General features: G+C 38.1%; 1 protein-coding gene across 20 annotated transcripts in view; it reads left to right on the top strand.

The window, feature by feature from the left end:
- LOC145506844 (phosphopantothenate--cysteine ligase) overlaps nt 1-17,706 on the top strand; it is a 116,224-nt gene that overhangs the window by 48,358 nt on the left and 50,160 nt on the right. For 6 of the 20 annotated variants that reach the window (XM_081492272.1, XM_081492279.1, XM_081492276.1 and 3 more), the window contains exons 1-4: nt 5,326-5,410; nt 8,876-9,001; nt 10,972-11,109; nt 15,831-16,000. The exons of 3 other annotated variants lie outside the window; for them this stretch is intronic. In XM_081492272.1, the coding sequence (XP_081348398.1) occupies nt 8,885-9,001; nt 10,972-11,109; nt 15,831-16,000 (425 nt within the window). In that variant the 5' untranslated portion in view covers nt 5,326-5,410; nt 8,876-8,884. Of the gene's footprint in view, nt 1-5,325; nt 5,411-8,099; nt 8,194-8,875; nt 9,002-10,971; nt 11,110-15,830; nt 16,001-17,706 lie in introns of those variants that run through there. 11 more of the 20 variants (XM_081492273.1, XM_081492280.1, XM_081492277.1 and 8 more) reach the window with 3 other exon arrangements.

The raw sequence follows: 17,706 nt of genomic DNA, 5'->3' as shown, positions 1-17,706 counted from the left end.
TAAACTGCTGAGTAATATTCCTGTATATATAGATATACTATGCATTGTTTATCTAACCACTGGTTAATAGATAATCAGGTTGTTTTCAGCTATTATGAAAAAACTGCTACAAGTATTTACATACCAGTCTGGTTTTTTTTCCTCTTAGATAAATACCTAGCAGTGGAATCACTGAATCACAGAACAAGTGCATGTTTAATTTTATAAGAAACTGTCAGACTGTCTTCCACTTTGTGATGAATAATGCTGGTATGAACATTCTTGTACAGATTATTGTGTGAACACATTTTCATTTTTCTTCAATATGTACATAGGAGTGGAATCACTGCATCATATATTAATTCTATATTTAACTTTTTGTAGAACTGCCAGATTATTTTCCAAAGCAGTTGTACTATCTAACATTCCCATCAGCAGTGTAGGAGTGCTCCAATTTCTCCATGTCTTACCAGCATTTGTTACATTTAGTTTCTTTTATTATAGCCATCTTAGTGGGTAAGAAGTAATATCTCAGTATAGTTTTGATTTGCATTTCCTGATTGACTAATGATACTGAGGGTATTTTCATATGCTTATTGGCCGTTTCTTGAGCTCATCATTACTTTGCACAGGTCCACATTTCCATCTGGTACCATACTTCTTTCACCCAAAGAACATTGATTAACATTTCTTCTAGTGCAGATATAATGATAAACTTTCTGATTTTGTTTGTCTGCAGAAGTCTTTGTTTTACTTTTTTTTTTTTCTATTTTTTCTTTACTGTAGTAAAGTACATAAAATAGAAAACTTACCTTGTTAATGATTTTTAAGTGTATAGTTCAGTGATATTAAGCACCTTCATATTGTTTTTTACCCTTCACTACCATCCACCTCTAGAACTTTGTTCATCTTGCAAAACTGAAACTCTCTACCCATTAAACAATAACTCCTTTTTTGCTGAAAGTTTGCACTTTCATCTCAGAGGATTTGTTAACAAATTAACAAAATAAGCCACTCGTTATATACAAATGAATAATACAGATATATGTTAGAGAATTATCTAGCTTACTTTCAACATACTAACATTAACAGAAAAGAGAAATAGAAAGATCAGAGAATACGTCACCAAAGTGGGTTTTGACCAACATCCAGACTTAAACAGCACTGGGAAGTCCCGTGTCACAGCACATCTGGAGTCCCCATTGGGAAAGGGTCCCAGGCAGCATGTTGGCTCTGTGGGTGAGACTTCAGAGATTACAGTTCAGGGTTCCCATTTATAATCCCAGGATGGATGCAAACTGATATCATCATCAATCTGTGACCAAATTGCAAGCCTGGTTTCCTGTTAATGCTATTTGTTTTGTTTTGTAAAACTTGGAATGTTGCTAAGCCTGGGATGAGATGGTTGGATGGCATCACCGACTCGATGGACATGAGTTTGAGTAAGTTCTGAGAGTTGGTGATGGACAGGGAAGCCTGGCATGCTGCAGTCCATGGGGTCTCAAAGAGTCAGACATGACTGAGCAACTGAACTGAACTGAACTGAAGCCTGGGGCTTGGTTAGCCAGGCCCCTTTCAGGGACTCAACAATCTGAAGATTCTTCCCCCATCTTATCTATGGTGCTGCAAGTTTTGCACTCACAGCAGGCAGTCACTCCCAGTCAGGGCAGTGTCCAGGCAGGTTAGAAGCAAGGTCAGAGGCCTTCTCTGCTTTGTCTCTGAAGTCTAAACAAGACTATTTATTTAATTTCCCTAACATTCCTCATTCTGCCCTTCCCTCCCAGCCCTGGCAACCACCATTCTTTCTTTCTTTCTCTAGGGTTTTGACTACTCTGAGTACCTCATTTAAGTGGAATTATACAGTATTTGTTTTTTTGTGACTTTCTTATTTCAGTTAGCATGATGTCTTCACATTTCATCAGTGTCATAGCATATATAATTTTAATATGATGTATTAATCTTTTAAATCATGTAAAAAACAAAAAATGGAGTTTCATGCCATTGTTACAATAATACTAGCTTTTATAATTGCTCATATATTTACCTTTACTGAGATCTTTATCTTTTCATATTGCTTTGAGTGACTGTCTAGTATCCTTTGATTTCACTCTATACGAGTCCCTTTAGGATTTCTCATAGGGCAGGTCTAGTGATAGCATAGTCTCTCAACTCTTGTTGATCTGTGAATGTCTTCATTTCTTCCTCATTCTTGAAAAGACAGTTTTGCTGGATATGGGATTCTGAGTTGACAGGTTTTTTTCTTTCAACATTTTGAATATATCAGCCCACTGCCTTCTGGTCACTAAAGCTTCTAATGATAAATCTGCTGATAATCTCATTGAGGATCCATTGTATATGATGAGTCACTTCTGTCTCGCTGTGCTTTTAAGATTATTTCTGTCTTTGTCTTTTGTAGTTTGATTCTACTGTGTCTCAGTGTGGGTCTCTTTGAGTTTATACCTCTTGCAGCTCACTGAGCTTGTTGGATATTTATATTTATGTCTTTAATCAAATCATCATTTTCTTTTGTTTTTAATGGTTTGTGGACCATGTTTGTGGCCCATTCCCTGTTCTGTCATTCATAAGTCAACCTGAAGGAGGCTGCTCTAGGAAGCAACACCAAGATGAACTTAGAATTACAAGAGTCGTTCTTCACAGGAATGATACCTGTGAAGGACAAAAGGAAGGTATAGACATGGACAGGCAAAACCTTCAGGTCATAATATAGTTCTAACATCTGTTCAAAAAAAGAGAAAAAGAAGGAAAATTGGTTAAGAAGAGCCTAAGACTATATTGCAGCTCTGAGAAGTGTAACCCAGGCCAACAGGGGGCTTTGGCACAATAATAACCTGTAGAGGATCCACACTGGCCAGAAAGGGCCAGGCTTTATTATTCTCACTATGCTCAGTCATTCACTGGAAGCTGCCTGGAAAGAACGTGGCATGTTCTTTCTTGAAGTGAGATATGATACCTTGTGGCCCTCTGTATCATGGAATTCTTGACAATAGAGAAGACCCTTATAGAATAATTGGTTAATCTACCTTCCTCTATGATAGACGTAGTCTATGACATTCTGGATAAATGAGAATCTATCTTATTTTTAAACATGTTCCAAAAAGAAGATCATACAGTTTTTCTCCCTGAAGTATTGGAAAATTTTTTCTGTCTAATCTCAATTGTCTAGGCTGTGATAGAAACCAGTTTTCTTTTCCTTGTCATTAAGGCTTGAAATATGTGTGGGTTTCTAAAATAATAAAGCTTTATATTGACTCTCACTGATCCTCTCACCTACTTTATCCCACATAGAGCCAGCTGGAAAGGGGCACTGAGGAACACTGTAAGTAAATGCTTCTTCTCTATAAAGTAGAAGGTCTCTAAAATTAGAGAAGTTACTTAAGAAAAAAGTAGTCAATTATACTTAAATGATTTTTAAAGTCATTTCCTGAGGAAAGAGGATGTAACTATAATAGATTTTTGCTTTCAAAGTTCTCTCTTAATCTTTCATGAAGAAAAAACCTCAAGCTTCCTTGATTATGTTTAGTAGCTGGATGGATATCAATAAGTATTAAGTCAAGGGTCTTTCTCAGCAGGGGAATGAAGTGAACTGTGTACTGTAATCAGTAGGTAGAGAATAGCAGCACTTTTCCTTGAGCTCATTTCCAGATTTTGACCTAGTGCCATGCTTTCCTTGTCATGGATCTTTAGCTTTCAGACAAGTCTTGGGAAAGTGAAAGTTACTCAGTCATGCCTGACTCTGCAACCCCATGAACTATAGCCTGCCAGGCTCTTCTGTCTATGGAATTCTCCAGGCAAGAATACTGGAATGGCTAGCCTTTCCCTTCTCCAGGGGATCTTCTCAGCCCAGGGACAGAACTCAGGTCTCCCGCATTACAGGTGGATTCTTTACTGTCTGAGCCAGCAGAGAAGCCCAAGAATACCAGAGTGGGTAGCCTATCCTTTCTCCAGGGGATCTTCCCAACCCAGGAATTGAACTGGGGTCTCCTGCATTGCAGGTGGATTCTTTACCAGCTGAGCTGCCAGGGAAGATGCCAGGTACTCAATGTCTCATGCAATTATCCTGACCTCTAGCTACTTTATTTTCTGTGTCCTACAAAAAGTAAGTAAAAGGATAGAAACTAATATTTGAATACCTATGATGTTTCAGTGACTTCACTGGGCGTAGGGGGTTGACATAATTCATTTAAGGTTAGCAGGCCTTTGGAGAGCTTAGGCATTGTTCACCTTGCTTTACAGAAGAGGAAACCAAGATCACAGATGCACAAATGTAGAAGTCAAGATTTCAGATTTCAACTGACTACAAAGCTCTTTTTTTTTCCCACCATAATTTCCAAACTGTGTTTCAGAGATTCTTGCTGTTCATAGGTGCAAATCTCTAGGTCTTCTACCTCTGCCAGAGATGCCTCCACTTGTGGGCACTCTGCAGTTTCTCCATAAGAATTCTTCTGAAGATAAAAGGAAGTGGGAAGCCCTGTAACTTCAAAAGGACAAATAATTTAGAAAACCACTCCCTTAAGTCAAACAGACTCCTCCATATATGACTATGTTCCTTATCCATTTTTACATGCAGACAGATTTACCATTAAATAGGCTGTCTTAGTGCTGCTAGTATGCATGTTCTCAAAGAAAATGCTTAGTTGTAGCATGTGAACTCTTACTTGCAGTATGTGGGATCTAGTTCCCTGACCAGGGACTAAACCTGGCCCCCTGCATTGGGAATGCGAAGTCTTAGCCACTGGACCACCAGGGAGGTCCCAGAAGATGCTTAAAATGGAAGAAATGCTAGGTATCTGACAGGAATAAAAAGTAGTCATGGTGTATTTATCATCTGTTATATGCGTGATCTTGTTTTACTAACATAATCTTATATAATCCTTATAACAGCCCTCCCCAAGGTAAGTAGGTATGTTCCGTTTCATGTTTGAGTAGAGGAACTTGATAAGTAAGAGGCACAGCCAGGAACTGATCCAAGTCTGTCTGGCCTTAGAGACCATTTTCTACATCATACCAACTCTCGTGAGGATTCAAAGAGGGAGCATATTATAATTCACGGGGTCTACAGCAAACCCAGCACTGAGCACGTCCCTATCTGGAGGTGATGACCCGGCAGCATTTTATTCTCTGCAGGGCCTGCATCCGCCATCTCCTTTGACTGTGCCTGTGAGAGAGGACAGCATGACCCAAGCACATGGTGGGGGAGGGGGGTAGCAGTCACTCTTGTCATGCGGTGCCTGGGAGGCACAGTTTGGCTCAGAGTGTTAGATGGCCCCACCCTTCAGATAGTAGAACACTGAAAGTGGAAGATTCTGAGCTGTTACACTGTTCTCCAGAGTTGTTGGCAGTTACCCCATGCCAGTGAGGCGATCCCCTAGAAGTCTGTTAGTTCTCCTCTTTGCTTACTGCTGGCTGACAGGTGAGAGAGGCTCCCTTCAGCTGCCTAGAGATCGCTATGTCCATTGCTTATTTCTCACAGTATTGTAGCCCACTTCCTGTGTTTTTCTGCTTTAAACTTTGATCATCAGCCTCATGAAATACATAAATAACCTAAATGTATGGCTGTATTTAGTATGCCACAAATTATGGTAAATTTCAAGTATATATCCTTTTGAAAAGCTCTCTCTTGGAAGTTATAGCATTAAAGTACATGGCATTCTTGTGTAGAGAAAACACAAAAGAAATGGGCAGAGTGTTCATTTTTAAGAGTTGAAAACATTTTCTGCACTTGGCACTCAGTCATATCAGGTGGTGTAAGGGCAGGGCTAAGTACACTGTTGAGTGTTGAATGCATCAGCATGTCATGTGTGGATGTGCAGAAACGTTAGTCAGTGCAGATGGCAGCTGACGAACAGGGAGAAGCTGACCTGGGGATAAAATATTTTCTTCCCTGTATCCTTGTGCATTTCTGCTAGGAAGTCAACATGATTCTTTAGGAGGTCTTTTGTCCATACCGCTAGGTAGGAGGATATGTAAAAGTTACACAGGTTTTAGCATCCATTTTTCCACTAGCATTCCCCATTTTTCCCAACTCACCAATGTGGAATTTATATTAATATTTCTATTTTATTGATATTTAACATGAGGAAGATAAATTATTGATAACCAGCTTTACTAAACTAATGGATTTATTTTTTTAATCTGTAGGTTAATTTAATACAGTCTTGCAGTAAGTTTTGAACCTGGGAATATAAGCAAACTCTAGAATACTTTCCCCCAAATTTGATTATATAAAAATCAATTATTTCCTTTCTTCAGCCTAGCAAAGGAATATTTTTCTCTCTGAATTAAAAACTTCAAATTGAAGTTTCTATTGAAACCTAATTCTGAATAACAGTAATAAGTAATATCAGTGTTGGTGTCTCCTGTTTCTAAATTACATCTAAATACTTATAAACCTCCTTTGCATTTAATTTTATTACTGGGCCAATCAACACTAGCAAGGAATGATTAGAGAGTTTGGGAAGGTCACGTACACACTGCCAAACTCAAAATGAATGACTAACAAGGACCTGTTGTATAGCACATGGAACTCTGCTCAATGTTATGTGACATCCTAGATGGGAGAAGGTTTAGGGGGAAATGGATACACGTATATGTATGGCTGAGTCCCTTCACTGTTCACTTGAAACTACCACAACATTGTTAATTGGCTATACCCCAATACAAAATAAAAAGTTTGAAGTTTGATGAAAAAGAAAAGTTAAAAAAAATAAGGTAGGTCGTGGAGGATCCTGCTGTGATTTATGTCGGAGAGTGTAACGAAGCAACAGACAAACAATTAATCCCAAAAATACACAAGCAACTCCTGCAGCTGAATTCCAGAAAAATAAACGACCCAATCAAAAAATGGGCCAAAGAACTAAATGGACATTTCTCCAAAGAAGACATACAGATGGCTAACAAACACATGAAAAGATGTTCAACATCACTCATTATTAGAGAAATGCAAATCAAAACCACAATGAGGTACCATTTCACACCAGTCAGAATGGCTGCTATCCAAAAGTCTACAAGCAATAAATGCTGGAGAGGGTGTGGAGAAAAGGGAACCCTCTTACATTGTTGGTGGGAATGCAAACTAGTACAGCCACTATGGAGAACAGTGTGGAGATTCCTTCTGGGAATAGAACTGCCATATGACCCAGCAATCCCACTGCTGGGCATACACACCGAGGAAACCAGAATTGAAAGAGACACGTGTACCCCAATGTTCATCGCAGCACTGTTTACAATAGCCAGGACATGGAAGCAACCTAGATGTCCATCAGCAGACGAATGGATAAGGAAGCTGGGGTAGATATACACAATGGAATATTACTCAGCCATTAAAAAAAAATACATTTGAATCAGTTCTATTGAGATGGATGAAACTGGAGCCCATTATACAGAGTGAAGTAAGCCAGAAAGAAAAACATCAATACAGTATAATAATACATATATATGGAATTTGAAAGATGGTAACGATAACCCTATATGCGAGACAGAATAAGAGACACAGATGCATAGAACAGTCTTATGGACTCTGAGGGAGAAGGTGAGGGTGGGACGTTCTGGGACAATAGCACTGAAACATGTATATTATCATGTGTGAAGCAGAACACCATTCCGGGTTCGATGCATGGGACAGATGCTCAGGGCTGGGGCAGTGGGATGGCCCAGGGGGATGGGATGGGGGAGGGTGGGAGGGGGGTTCGGGATGGGGAGCACGTGTGGGCCCATGGCTGATTCATGTCAATGTATGGCAAAAACCACTACAATATTGTAAAGTAATTAGCCCCCAACTAAAATAAATAAATTTATTTAAAAAAAATAAGGTAAATTATCAACTTGATTAATTCAGAATCATCAGGATTCTGTAGTATGTTTTTCTAATAGTGCTTGTTCCCTTCGGTTAAGTTGCCAAACAGAGCAAGGACTGAAATATATCTTAAAGCAACTCTCCAAAGGATCCAAGCCAGATAAAAGATGGAATTGTTGGTAGGGGAGGTTTCAAGGCTGTAGCCTCCGGAAGAGATTCTTAAGAAATACAGCTTATCTTCTCAGCATTTTTTTTAAAAATAGCAAATATATGTATGTATTTTAACTGATGGCTTATTTGGATTAAGATTTCCCTCTTGGAGCCTGAATTATCGGATAGAAGACAGATGAGAAACCAGTACGAAAGGTCAAGAGACAGTGAAAGTACAAGATTTGAATGATGTAAGAAATTAAAAGATCATCAGTTACATTTTGTAATACAGATGAGGCAGACTCAATAAGGATGCTTACGAATTACTGAAAATAGATGAAGTGTTAGTTGCTCAGTTGTGCCTGACTCTTTGCAACGCTATGGACTGCAGCCCACCAGGCTCCTCTGTCCATGGGATTTTCCAGGCAAGGATACTGGACTGGTTTGCCATTTCCTTCTCCAGGAGATCTTCCCCACCCAGGGATCAAACCCTGGTCTCCTTCACTGCAGACAGATTCTTTACTGACTGAACTATGAGAGAAGTACCAAAAATAGGCAAAAAGAATGGTAAATTTACATCCTATGATTGTGATCAGTGGTTATAGAAAACCTTCCAGAATTTGTCATTGAGGAAGGAGCCCTTTAAAACTGTATTTAGAATAAACTAGTATATTGAAACTTTAAGGATGATTCCTACTCTTATGGCTATAATGTACGTAGACAAGTATTAGTTCCATTTTATAGCTGAGAAAAAGAGGCTTAGAGAGAAAAACCCATCTTATGAGCTATGGTCCATGAACTAGTTTTGCCAGGTTTGTCTCTCCCCATATGACTTTATAATTGAGTTGGGCAGAAAAGTATTATCAAAATTTATAAGATACATAATTATTGTATTAAATATATAGAATTAATTTTCTAAAATACTTTTTTCAGATATTGAAAATGAGCCAAGAAAAAATTGAAATATTTGAAAGTGAGTTATCAGAAGAGAGAGAAAGAAAAAAGCAGTTGACATCTAATCTTAATACTGAGCAGAGAGCTTTGGAAGTTGAAAGTGAGGTATTTTGCCACTTAGGATGTTGTTTTCCTCTTTTTGCATTTGTAATTTAGGGATTTCATATTATCTATCTTTATTTTAAAATAAATTATAGCTATAGAATATTATTTATATTAAGAATAATAGGGCGACTGTTGTTTCTCCAGGCTGAGTTCCAGCACTAGCCAAAAAGAGTCCTTTAAGTAGAAGGGATTTGATTATTATTATGGTTGTAGAGTCCCAGACTTGTCTCCCCTTTTAACTGCTGGTCATACCATCTTGGAAAGGTCTATCAGGAGACATACCAGCCTATATTTGGAAGAGAGACCTGGAAGTGAGTTCATGGAAGTCTAGATCATTAATTCAGAGGATAGTGACAATCAGTTTTCAGGGTGGGTGAGAGCTAGCACAGTGCCCTAAATCTCGTGCTGATGACCAATAGGAATTTTCCATGGAATGAGGTAGGACAGTGATAGCACTTGCCCTCTTACTATGGTTTTGGATGGCCACTCCCTACCTTCTCTCCTCATCAACACTTTCCTCCCTTTCTGATCTCAAGCCTTTGGGAATAGTAACAAGTATTACATGCTTTGTGCTAAGTTGATTCAGTCGTGTCTGATTCTTTGTGACCCTATGGACTGTAGCTTGCCAGGCTCGTCTGTCCATGGGATTTTCCAGCAAGAATACTGGAGTGGATTGCCATGCCCTTCTCCAGGGGGTCTTCCCAACCCAGGGATCAAACCTATTTCTCTTCCGTCTCCTGCTTTGGTAGGCTGGTTCTTTACCACTAGCGCCACCTGGGAAGCACCATAAAGTAAATTTTATGTTATCTGCTCCTGTTATAGGGAGCTATACCACAGCCTGGCTCTCAGGCCCTGTCATCCACTGATCAAATGCTGCATATTCTGTGTCATCAATGCAGAAATTTAATAAAAATCTACATCTAACTAAAGTGTTTTCTCTCATGAATATGGAAAAAGATCAGAGGATTAGAGGAATCCCTAGCTAAGTCACTGAATATGCATTAAGTAAGACAGCATAATTTGTCATGAAGAACAGTGTTTGAAGTCAGTCAATTTGAATCCCAGCTTTATCACTTCCTGGCTATGTGAATTTAGGCAGATCACTTACATTCTCTGAGCCTCAGTTTCAATAACGCTACCTCCTGGGGTTGTCACAGGTTAAGGGTAAACAACATAGCAGCTGACCTATAAAAAAGTAACTATAAAGAATACATTTTAAAGCAGGTAGTATAACTAATGCAGGAATTGCTGAAGAATTTACCTCTACACATCTTGTATAAAGTGGGGATAAACAGAAGCCCAGTCTTTGAACCTATAAATGATAGATATTAAGAATACTAATGGCACATGACCCTTCCGCTGCCTGGGCACCTAGTCCAAAGCTGGGGCCTTAGACTTGGCCTCCTACAGGCCCTATGGAGCCCAGTTCCCTGATGCCTGTGGAGATGAGCTCTTTAACAAGACCAACAAACACCACTTCTTACACAGCCTGGCCCTGTTAGGGTTGTCCCCGTATAGAAACCCCCTCTGGGCCGGTTGCTGCTAGCTTCTGGAACTACCTTATTCTGTACCAGCTTGTACTGCCAGGCTCTGAGTGGAGACCCCAGTACCCAGACATAGGCCCCCTATGAGAAGGAGCCTTGGGGTCTCTCTTGGGCTCGCTTGCCTTGGCTCTTTGAGCTTCCTCGTGTTAAATTTCTGGGTGGTTTTTGTTTTTTTTTTCTTTTATTTTAGCGGGAAGAAGATTAAAAGAGAAAGACAAATTTAGAAAAAGAATACTTAATTTTTGACTTAAGGAATCTTTTCTTTAACTATAATAGAGAAATAAATTTGTCTGCCAGAGGATAGATTGAAATATTTAAAGCAAAAAAATTGTCAGAATCATTTCAAAGATTCCTTTTTAGCAATAGTATACATTTTCTGTGGGATGCCTTGTTTTGTTCTACTAAATATTGTCATTTCTTAATCAGGAATTGCAAAAATCAAAGTCAGAACTTACATGCCTTTATCGTGAAATTCAAAGTCTTCCAGGTGCAGCAGAAGACAGAGACCATTTTTTAATAGCATATGACCTGCTACAAAGAGAAAATTCTGAATTAGAAACAAAGGTGAGAATGAATTATTAAACATTTAAATGTTCTATATATGACATATCTTTTATGAAGATGACATAAAGGGAAACTAATTTCAGAAAGAGATGACTTGGAAATCGGAGTTTCTTTTATTATTATAGAACAAATTGCCACATAGTGTGTATTATAAGTCAAGCTGTATTTCAGAGTAAATATTCAGACTTCAGCCAGGACTTTTAGGATTAACCTATGAATTTTTTAGTTTAAAAAGCTTCCCAATGGCTTAGTTTTTAGAGCACATGCTGTGCTGTACTTAGTTGCTCAGTTGTGTCCGACCCTTTGTGACTCCATGGACTGTAGTCCACCAGGCTTCTCTGTCCATGGAATTCTCCAGACAAGAATACTGGAGTGGGTTGCCATGCCCTCCTCCAGGGCATCTTCCAACCCAGGGATCAAACTCAGGTCTCTTGCATTGTAGGCGGATTCTTTACTGTCTGAGCCACCGGGGAAGCCATAACATAATGTAAAAGGTGAACTTAAAAACAAAACTGTCATATAACCCAGAAATTCTGCTTCTAGATAAATATGCAAAAGAAAGACTTAAACAGATATTTGTACGTACATGTTGAAAGCAGCATTATTCACAATAGCTAAAATGTGGAAGCAACCCAAGTGTCCATCTGTGAATGAATGATTAAGCAAAACATGATATATACATATGATGAAGTATTGTTCAGCCTTAAAAAGAAGGAAATTCTGCAGTATGCTACAACATGGATGAACCTTGAGGGCATTATGCTAAGTGAAATAAGCCATTCAGAAAAAGACTGATAACTGTTTGATTTCACTTACATGAGGTACTTAGAGTAGTCAAAAATATTAAAGACAAAAAGTAGAATGGTGGTTTCCAGGATCTGTGCGGAGGTAAGAATTGGAGAGTTGTTGTTTAATAAGTACTGAGTTTGTTTTACAAGATGGAAAGAGTTATGGGGTTGAATGGTGGTGATGGTTGCATAACAATGTGGATATATTTAATACTACTGAACTGTACACTTAAAAATGGTTAAGATGGTAAATTTTATGTTTTATATATTTTATCACAATAAAAAAAAAGCAAAAACAGAGGTTTACTAAAATGTTTTCAACTTTAAAAACTTAAAATCAAAGCATCTTTCCCAATTATACTGAACTTAGAATTAGGAAAATGGTGAAATGTCCGAACTCCAGTAAATTCCCCAAGTATAAAAATGACACTGCCAGATTAGGGTCAGTGCAACACTAAATGGAGAGGTTGCCAGCTGTGTAATTTCCAGAGTCCTACCTATTAGGTTATCGCCAACTCCTGGCTAAAAATTCCCACCCTTGGTTACTCTCTGATGTTGATTAAAATGGTGGGAAGGACTAAAGGCTTGAACACAGTGGTTAAAATATATTGATTTATATTTTAATGCAACATGTGAGGTAGATGACTAAATCAAGGCCTAATTTATCCTATCTGAAGTTGTTACTCTGAAATCACAGAGTAAGTTGCTGAGGAACTGGGGCACAGATCAAATAGTATGTGACCTAGGGAGGGAAAAGGTCCAGCCAATAGGGTTTGCTGCCTGGGAGGACAGATATTAATACGTAGGCACAGCCTACATCTCAGCTTTGTTTGTGGGACCTTGTCACCAAGACGCATTTTCATCACAGTATACAACTGAAGGATCTTGTCTCTCAAAATATCATCAGAAAACTTAACATAAAGAATGAAAGGAAGTGAGAAGAATATAATATAAAGCCAGAGATCCAGATCACTATCCTGATAATAGGAATTTCTCTCCCTCTCTTTTAAAAAAAACTTTTTATTTTGAAATAATTTCAGACTTACACAAAAGTTGCAAAGTAGCATGAAGATTCTCCATATACTTTTACCCCTCCAAATGTTAACATGGTACCACATTTGGTTTTATCAGTCTCTCTCACTCTTGCTCTACACACATACACACACACTTTTTTCCTGAACCCTAGGAGAGTGAGTTGGAGACCTAATACTCCTTTAACCCCAAATATTTCCATATGTTTGCTAAAAATAGTCACATCTTTTTGTCACAGTACAAGTCTCAAAATCAGGAAATTAATATTAATATAGTACTATAATCTGCAGCTCTTATTCAAATTTTACCAATTGTCCCACTCTATAGCAAAAGACATTTTTTTTCCTAGTCCAAGGTCCAATCCAGGACCATACATTGCATTTGACTGTCATATCTCTAAAGCTCCTTGAATCTGCAACAGTTCTTCATTCTTTGTTGTTCATGGTTTTGCTCTCTTTGAAGAGTACAAATCATTTGTTTTGAAGAATGTTCCTCAATTTGAGTTTTTCTCATGTTTCCTCACAATATAATTTAGATTATATAATTTTGGCAAGAATATTGCAGAAGTGATGTTGTATCCTTCTCAGTGCATTGTATTAGAACAAAAAAGGATATCCTTTTGTTCTATTTACTTAGGTACTATCTGTCGGATTTCTCCACTATAAATTTATTACAATTCCCTTTGCAATTAATAACTACCTGTGGGGAGGCACTTTGAGACTATGGGTATTCTATTTCCCATCAAACTTTTACTCATTAAAAGTTTCAGTTTTGAAGCTTTGATTCTTTAATTATTTTCTAGTTTCTCTTTATAGAGTGCTTTAGACTTAAAGATAGTCTTGCTAAGAGTGACTAAAAATGTATTTTATGTATTTATTAAAGCCCTTGTTTTATAGGCTGTTGTTTTATTTGGGCCAGAGAATTTTAGAGCCAGAAGAGGGTGTATTCATGTAAGCCAGCTTCCTCAGTTTACAGATAGGGACACCAGACTCGGAATAATGAACAGTACCAAGCTGCCTGGTGTTTCTCAGCCTGAGCTCTGTCCTCACTCCTCTAGGGCCTTAAGCAGAAAGTGGAACAATCAACTGAATGCTTTATGGTACTTCGACATGGCTGATTATGAGATTGAGCTATGTCACCAGGATACAATTTCAGTAGGGAGGAGCCTGGGGAACAGAGTTACTCCTGTTCCACAACATCTGTGCCATGAAGGGTCCTGTGAACTTAACTTTCTTCATGATAAAGAGCAAAGCTGACCACTTAAAATATCTACCAACTTGGTCGTGTGAGAATCCAGAATACCTAGAAAGTGCTTACTGTCAAGGTCACCTTCCTCTTTAGAAACCATCAGCAGTTCTCACTTTGCTAGAATGTCAAGTCTGAATTCTGTTTGACTTTCTTTACTTCTTAAGAAACTAACATTGACTATGTGTAATGTTTAAATTTTTACAATGACTATAAAAATCAGTGATTTAAATAGCATTTTGGAATCTGTCTTCCTGTTCACAAAAGTTACACAAGTTCGTTAAGAAAATTACTGTCTTTCAAGTCTCTTCATAATCTGATCCCTCCCCTCAGTCTTGTCTTCCTCAGCTCCTCATCTTGTAGCCTCTACTCCAGGAAGACCATCCTCCTCACTTGAGCAAAAATACTCCCTGCTCAGTTACACACTATGCCTTTGACCATATTGATCATGCTGAAATATGGTATAGTCTTTTCTTCACCTGTCTGTATCTTCCCACCTCCTAAGGCCCAGTGTAAGACCAAACTTCTCCCGTGGAGAGGTTATAATCCACATGAGATTATATATATAGCTTTATGGGATTATAACCCATATCATACACTGTGGTTTTTCTTCAGAAAATTGAAAAGGCCAAGAAGATCAAAAAGATTCATTAAAGTAACTTAAACTGATCTTTAGATTGTGCTCTTAGAATCAAACATATTAATAATAGCTATAAAAACTTTGCATTTTCAGAGAGGCTCAGAATGGGAGTCAGACAGGTTGTTGTCTCTCTTCATGCAATACTTGAATGGACATTCATCTTCCATTCTTGGAATTATCCCCCATTCACCCTTTCTGCTGCTTTCTGGAGGCATTCTTTCATTTTACATGAAAATATGCATTTGAGGAAAGAAATCTGTTTGTCAAAAAACAAAACAAAGCAACAAAACCTGAGCAAATATTTTGCCAAACTACACAGCAGAGCAATGACTCTCAAAGCATCCACTGGAATCAGAATTGTCTGGGAGACTTATTTGAAGTGCACGTTCCCATTTCCCAGCCCATACCACTGACCTGAATCTCAGGAGTGGGGTGGCGATGTGAGACCGCATTTTTTAACTCCTCAGGTGATGCTCTTATTAGCTAAAATCTGAGAATCACTACAATAGTCTGGGAGTCCTTACATGTTCAAGTGTTTCCAAACAAATAAAATCTGATTGGAAGACTTATGTTCTCTGTCATGTATAGCTAATATTATTTCTAATGTTTTCTTGCAACAGTATATTATTGCTTTTGCATAAATGAATAAATGAAGTACACTCTAAACTTGAGAACAGAAATATGTGATAATAATGCAAAAGCTCTAATAGGGTAACACATCTTTTTGCTTGTTAAAAGAGCACAACTCTAAACAGCACTTTAGGAAGTTAATCCCAAAGACCCAAAATACTCTCTTTTCTAAAAACCATGGACTTAATGCACTCCTATGCCTATGGTAAAAATGGGATAGATTAGGTAACAACTGCAAAGTGTTAAATTGGAATAAGACTTCAATTTGGATGCAGTTTATGTTATTTAAGTTAATAATCATTTAAGCATGTAATGAAATCAACATACTTTTTTACAGTCACATATAAGAGTATGCAAAATAGAATATTTGTCTTTTTACTTAACAGGTCTTGAAGCTTTCACAAGAATTTAAGCAATTAAATCATTTTACTGTAGGGAAAAAAACTGCAGCTGCTAATTTAATTACAAGTGAAAATACCTGTAAAGATCTTGTGCCTAAAGCACCAATTTTGGGAGTAGATATTCAAAGCCTGAAGGAAGAGAAAGAGGAACTCTGGTAAATGGAGAAAATCTCATGTCACCTTAATTATTTGGGGGGTATAATTATATGATTTTGATATTCATTTCCAAATGATATGCATGGAAAAATCAGTTCAAAAAATTCCCAAAGCTTGGTTTTTGATATGTTATTACAATCTTAAACTTTTGTTCCTTCTTTTAAAAATAAATATATGCTTTTTTGGAAAATCTGGAAAGCACGGAAAAGTACAAGATTATAGTAACCTATAATTTCCACTATGGAAATGTTAATGTCCTAATTTTTTCTTTCTTGTCTTTTTTCCCATACATATACATGTATATGGGGCTTCCCTGGTGGCTCAGACTGTAAAGAATCTGCCTGCAATGCAGGAGACCCAGGTTCAATCCCTGGATAGGGAAGATCCCCAGGAGAAGGGAATGACAACCCACCTAAGTATTCTTGCCTGGAGAATTCCATGGATAGAGGAGCCTGGTGGGCTACAGTCCATGGGATCGCCAAGAGTCAGACATGACTGAGCAACTAACACTAACTAATACAAATATGTATGTATTTTTTACATAATTAAGACTATACTTTTCAGAAAGGTTTGTTTTTTGCTGTTTTTATTTAACATTATATCTGATAATTGTTTTGAGAATTTTTTCTTTTTTTTTCACTGTTGTTAATCTTGCCCTGTAACTCTTGTATGTCTACTTTTCCAGCCAATATATCTTTTATTTTTGGTTGCGCAGTTCAGTTCAGTCACTCAGTCATGTCCAACTCTTTGCGACCCCATGGACTGCAGCACACCAGGCTTCCCTGTCCATCACCAACTCCCGGAGCTTAGTCAAACTCATTTCCATCACGTTGGTGATGCCATTCAACCATCTCATCCTCTGTCATCCCCTTCTCCTCCTGCCTTCAATCTTTCCCAGCATCAGCGTCTTTTCCAGTGAGTCGATTCTTTGCATCAGGTGGCCAAAGTATCGGAGTTTCAGCTTCAGCACCAGTCCTTCCAATGAGTATTCAAGACTGATTTCCTTTAGGATTGACTGGTTGGATCTCCTTGCAGTCCAAGGGACTCTTAAGAGTCTTCTCAAACACCACAGTTCAAAAGCATCAATTCTTTGGTGCTCAGCATTCTTTATAGTTCAACTCTCACATCCATACATGACTACTGGAAAAGCCATAGCTTTGACTAGACCGGACTTTTGTTGGTAAAATAACATCTCTGCTTTTTAATATGCTGTCTAGGTTGGACATAGCTTTTCTTCAAGGAGCAAACATCTTTTAATTTCATGTATGCAGTCACCATCTGCAGTGATTTTGGAGCCCAAAAATATAAAGTCTGTCACTGTTTCCATTGTTTCCCCATCTATTTGCCATGAAGTGATGGGACTGGATGCCATGATCTTAGTTTTCTGAATGTTGAGTTTTAAGCCAACTTTTTCACTCTCCTCTTTCACTTTCATCAAGAGGCTCTTTAGTTCTTCTTCACTTTCTGCCACACTAATCTGTTTCCCAACCAGGGATGGAACCCAGGCCCCCTGCAGTGGAAGTGCAGAGTCTTAACCACTGGACTGCCAGGGAAGTCCCATCAGAAGTATCTTGCACAGAAACTTTTGAGATTTAGACAAATGCATTACTGTGTTTTGGCACAAATGCTATAGATGTGATTGAATTTTGTCTGGGCAAAAGCCTAGAATTAGATCATCAAAAGGAAAAATAGATGACATTTTAAC

Source organism: Giraffa tippelskirchi, chromosome 5 (genome assembly GCF_054371585.1).
Source record: "Giraffa tippelskirchi isolate mGirTip1 chromosome 5, T2T-mGirTip1v1.2.pri, whole genome shotgun sequence".
Taxonomy (NCBI): Eukaryota; Metazoa; Chordata; class Mammalia; order Artiodactyla; family Giraffidae; genus Giraffa; species Giraffa tippelskirchi.
The sequence above is the reverse complement of the archived record's forward strand: the minus strand, read 5'-3'. Positions and strand labels throughout refer to the sequence as shown.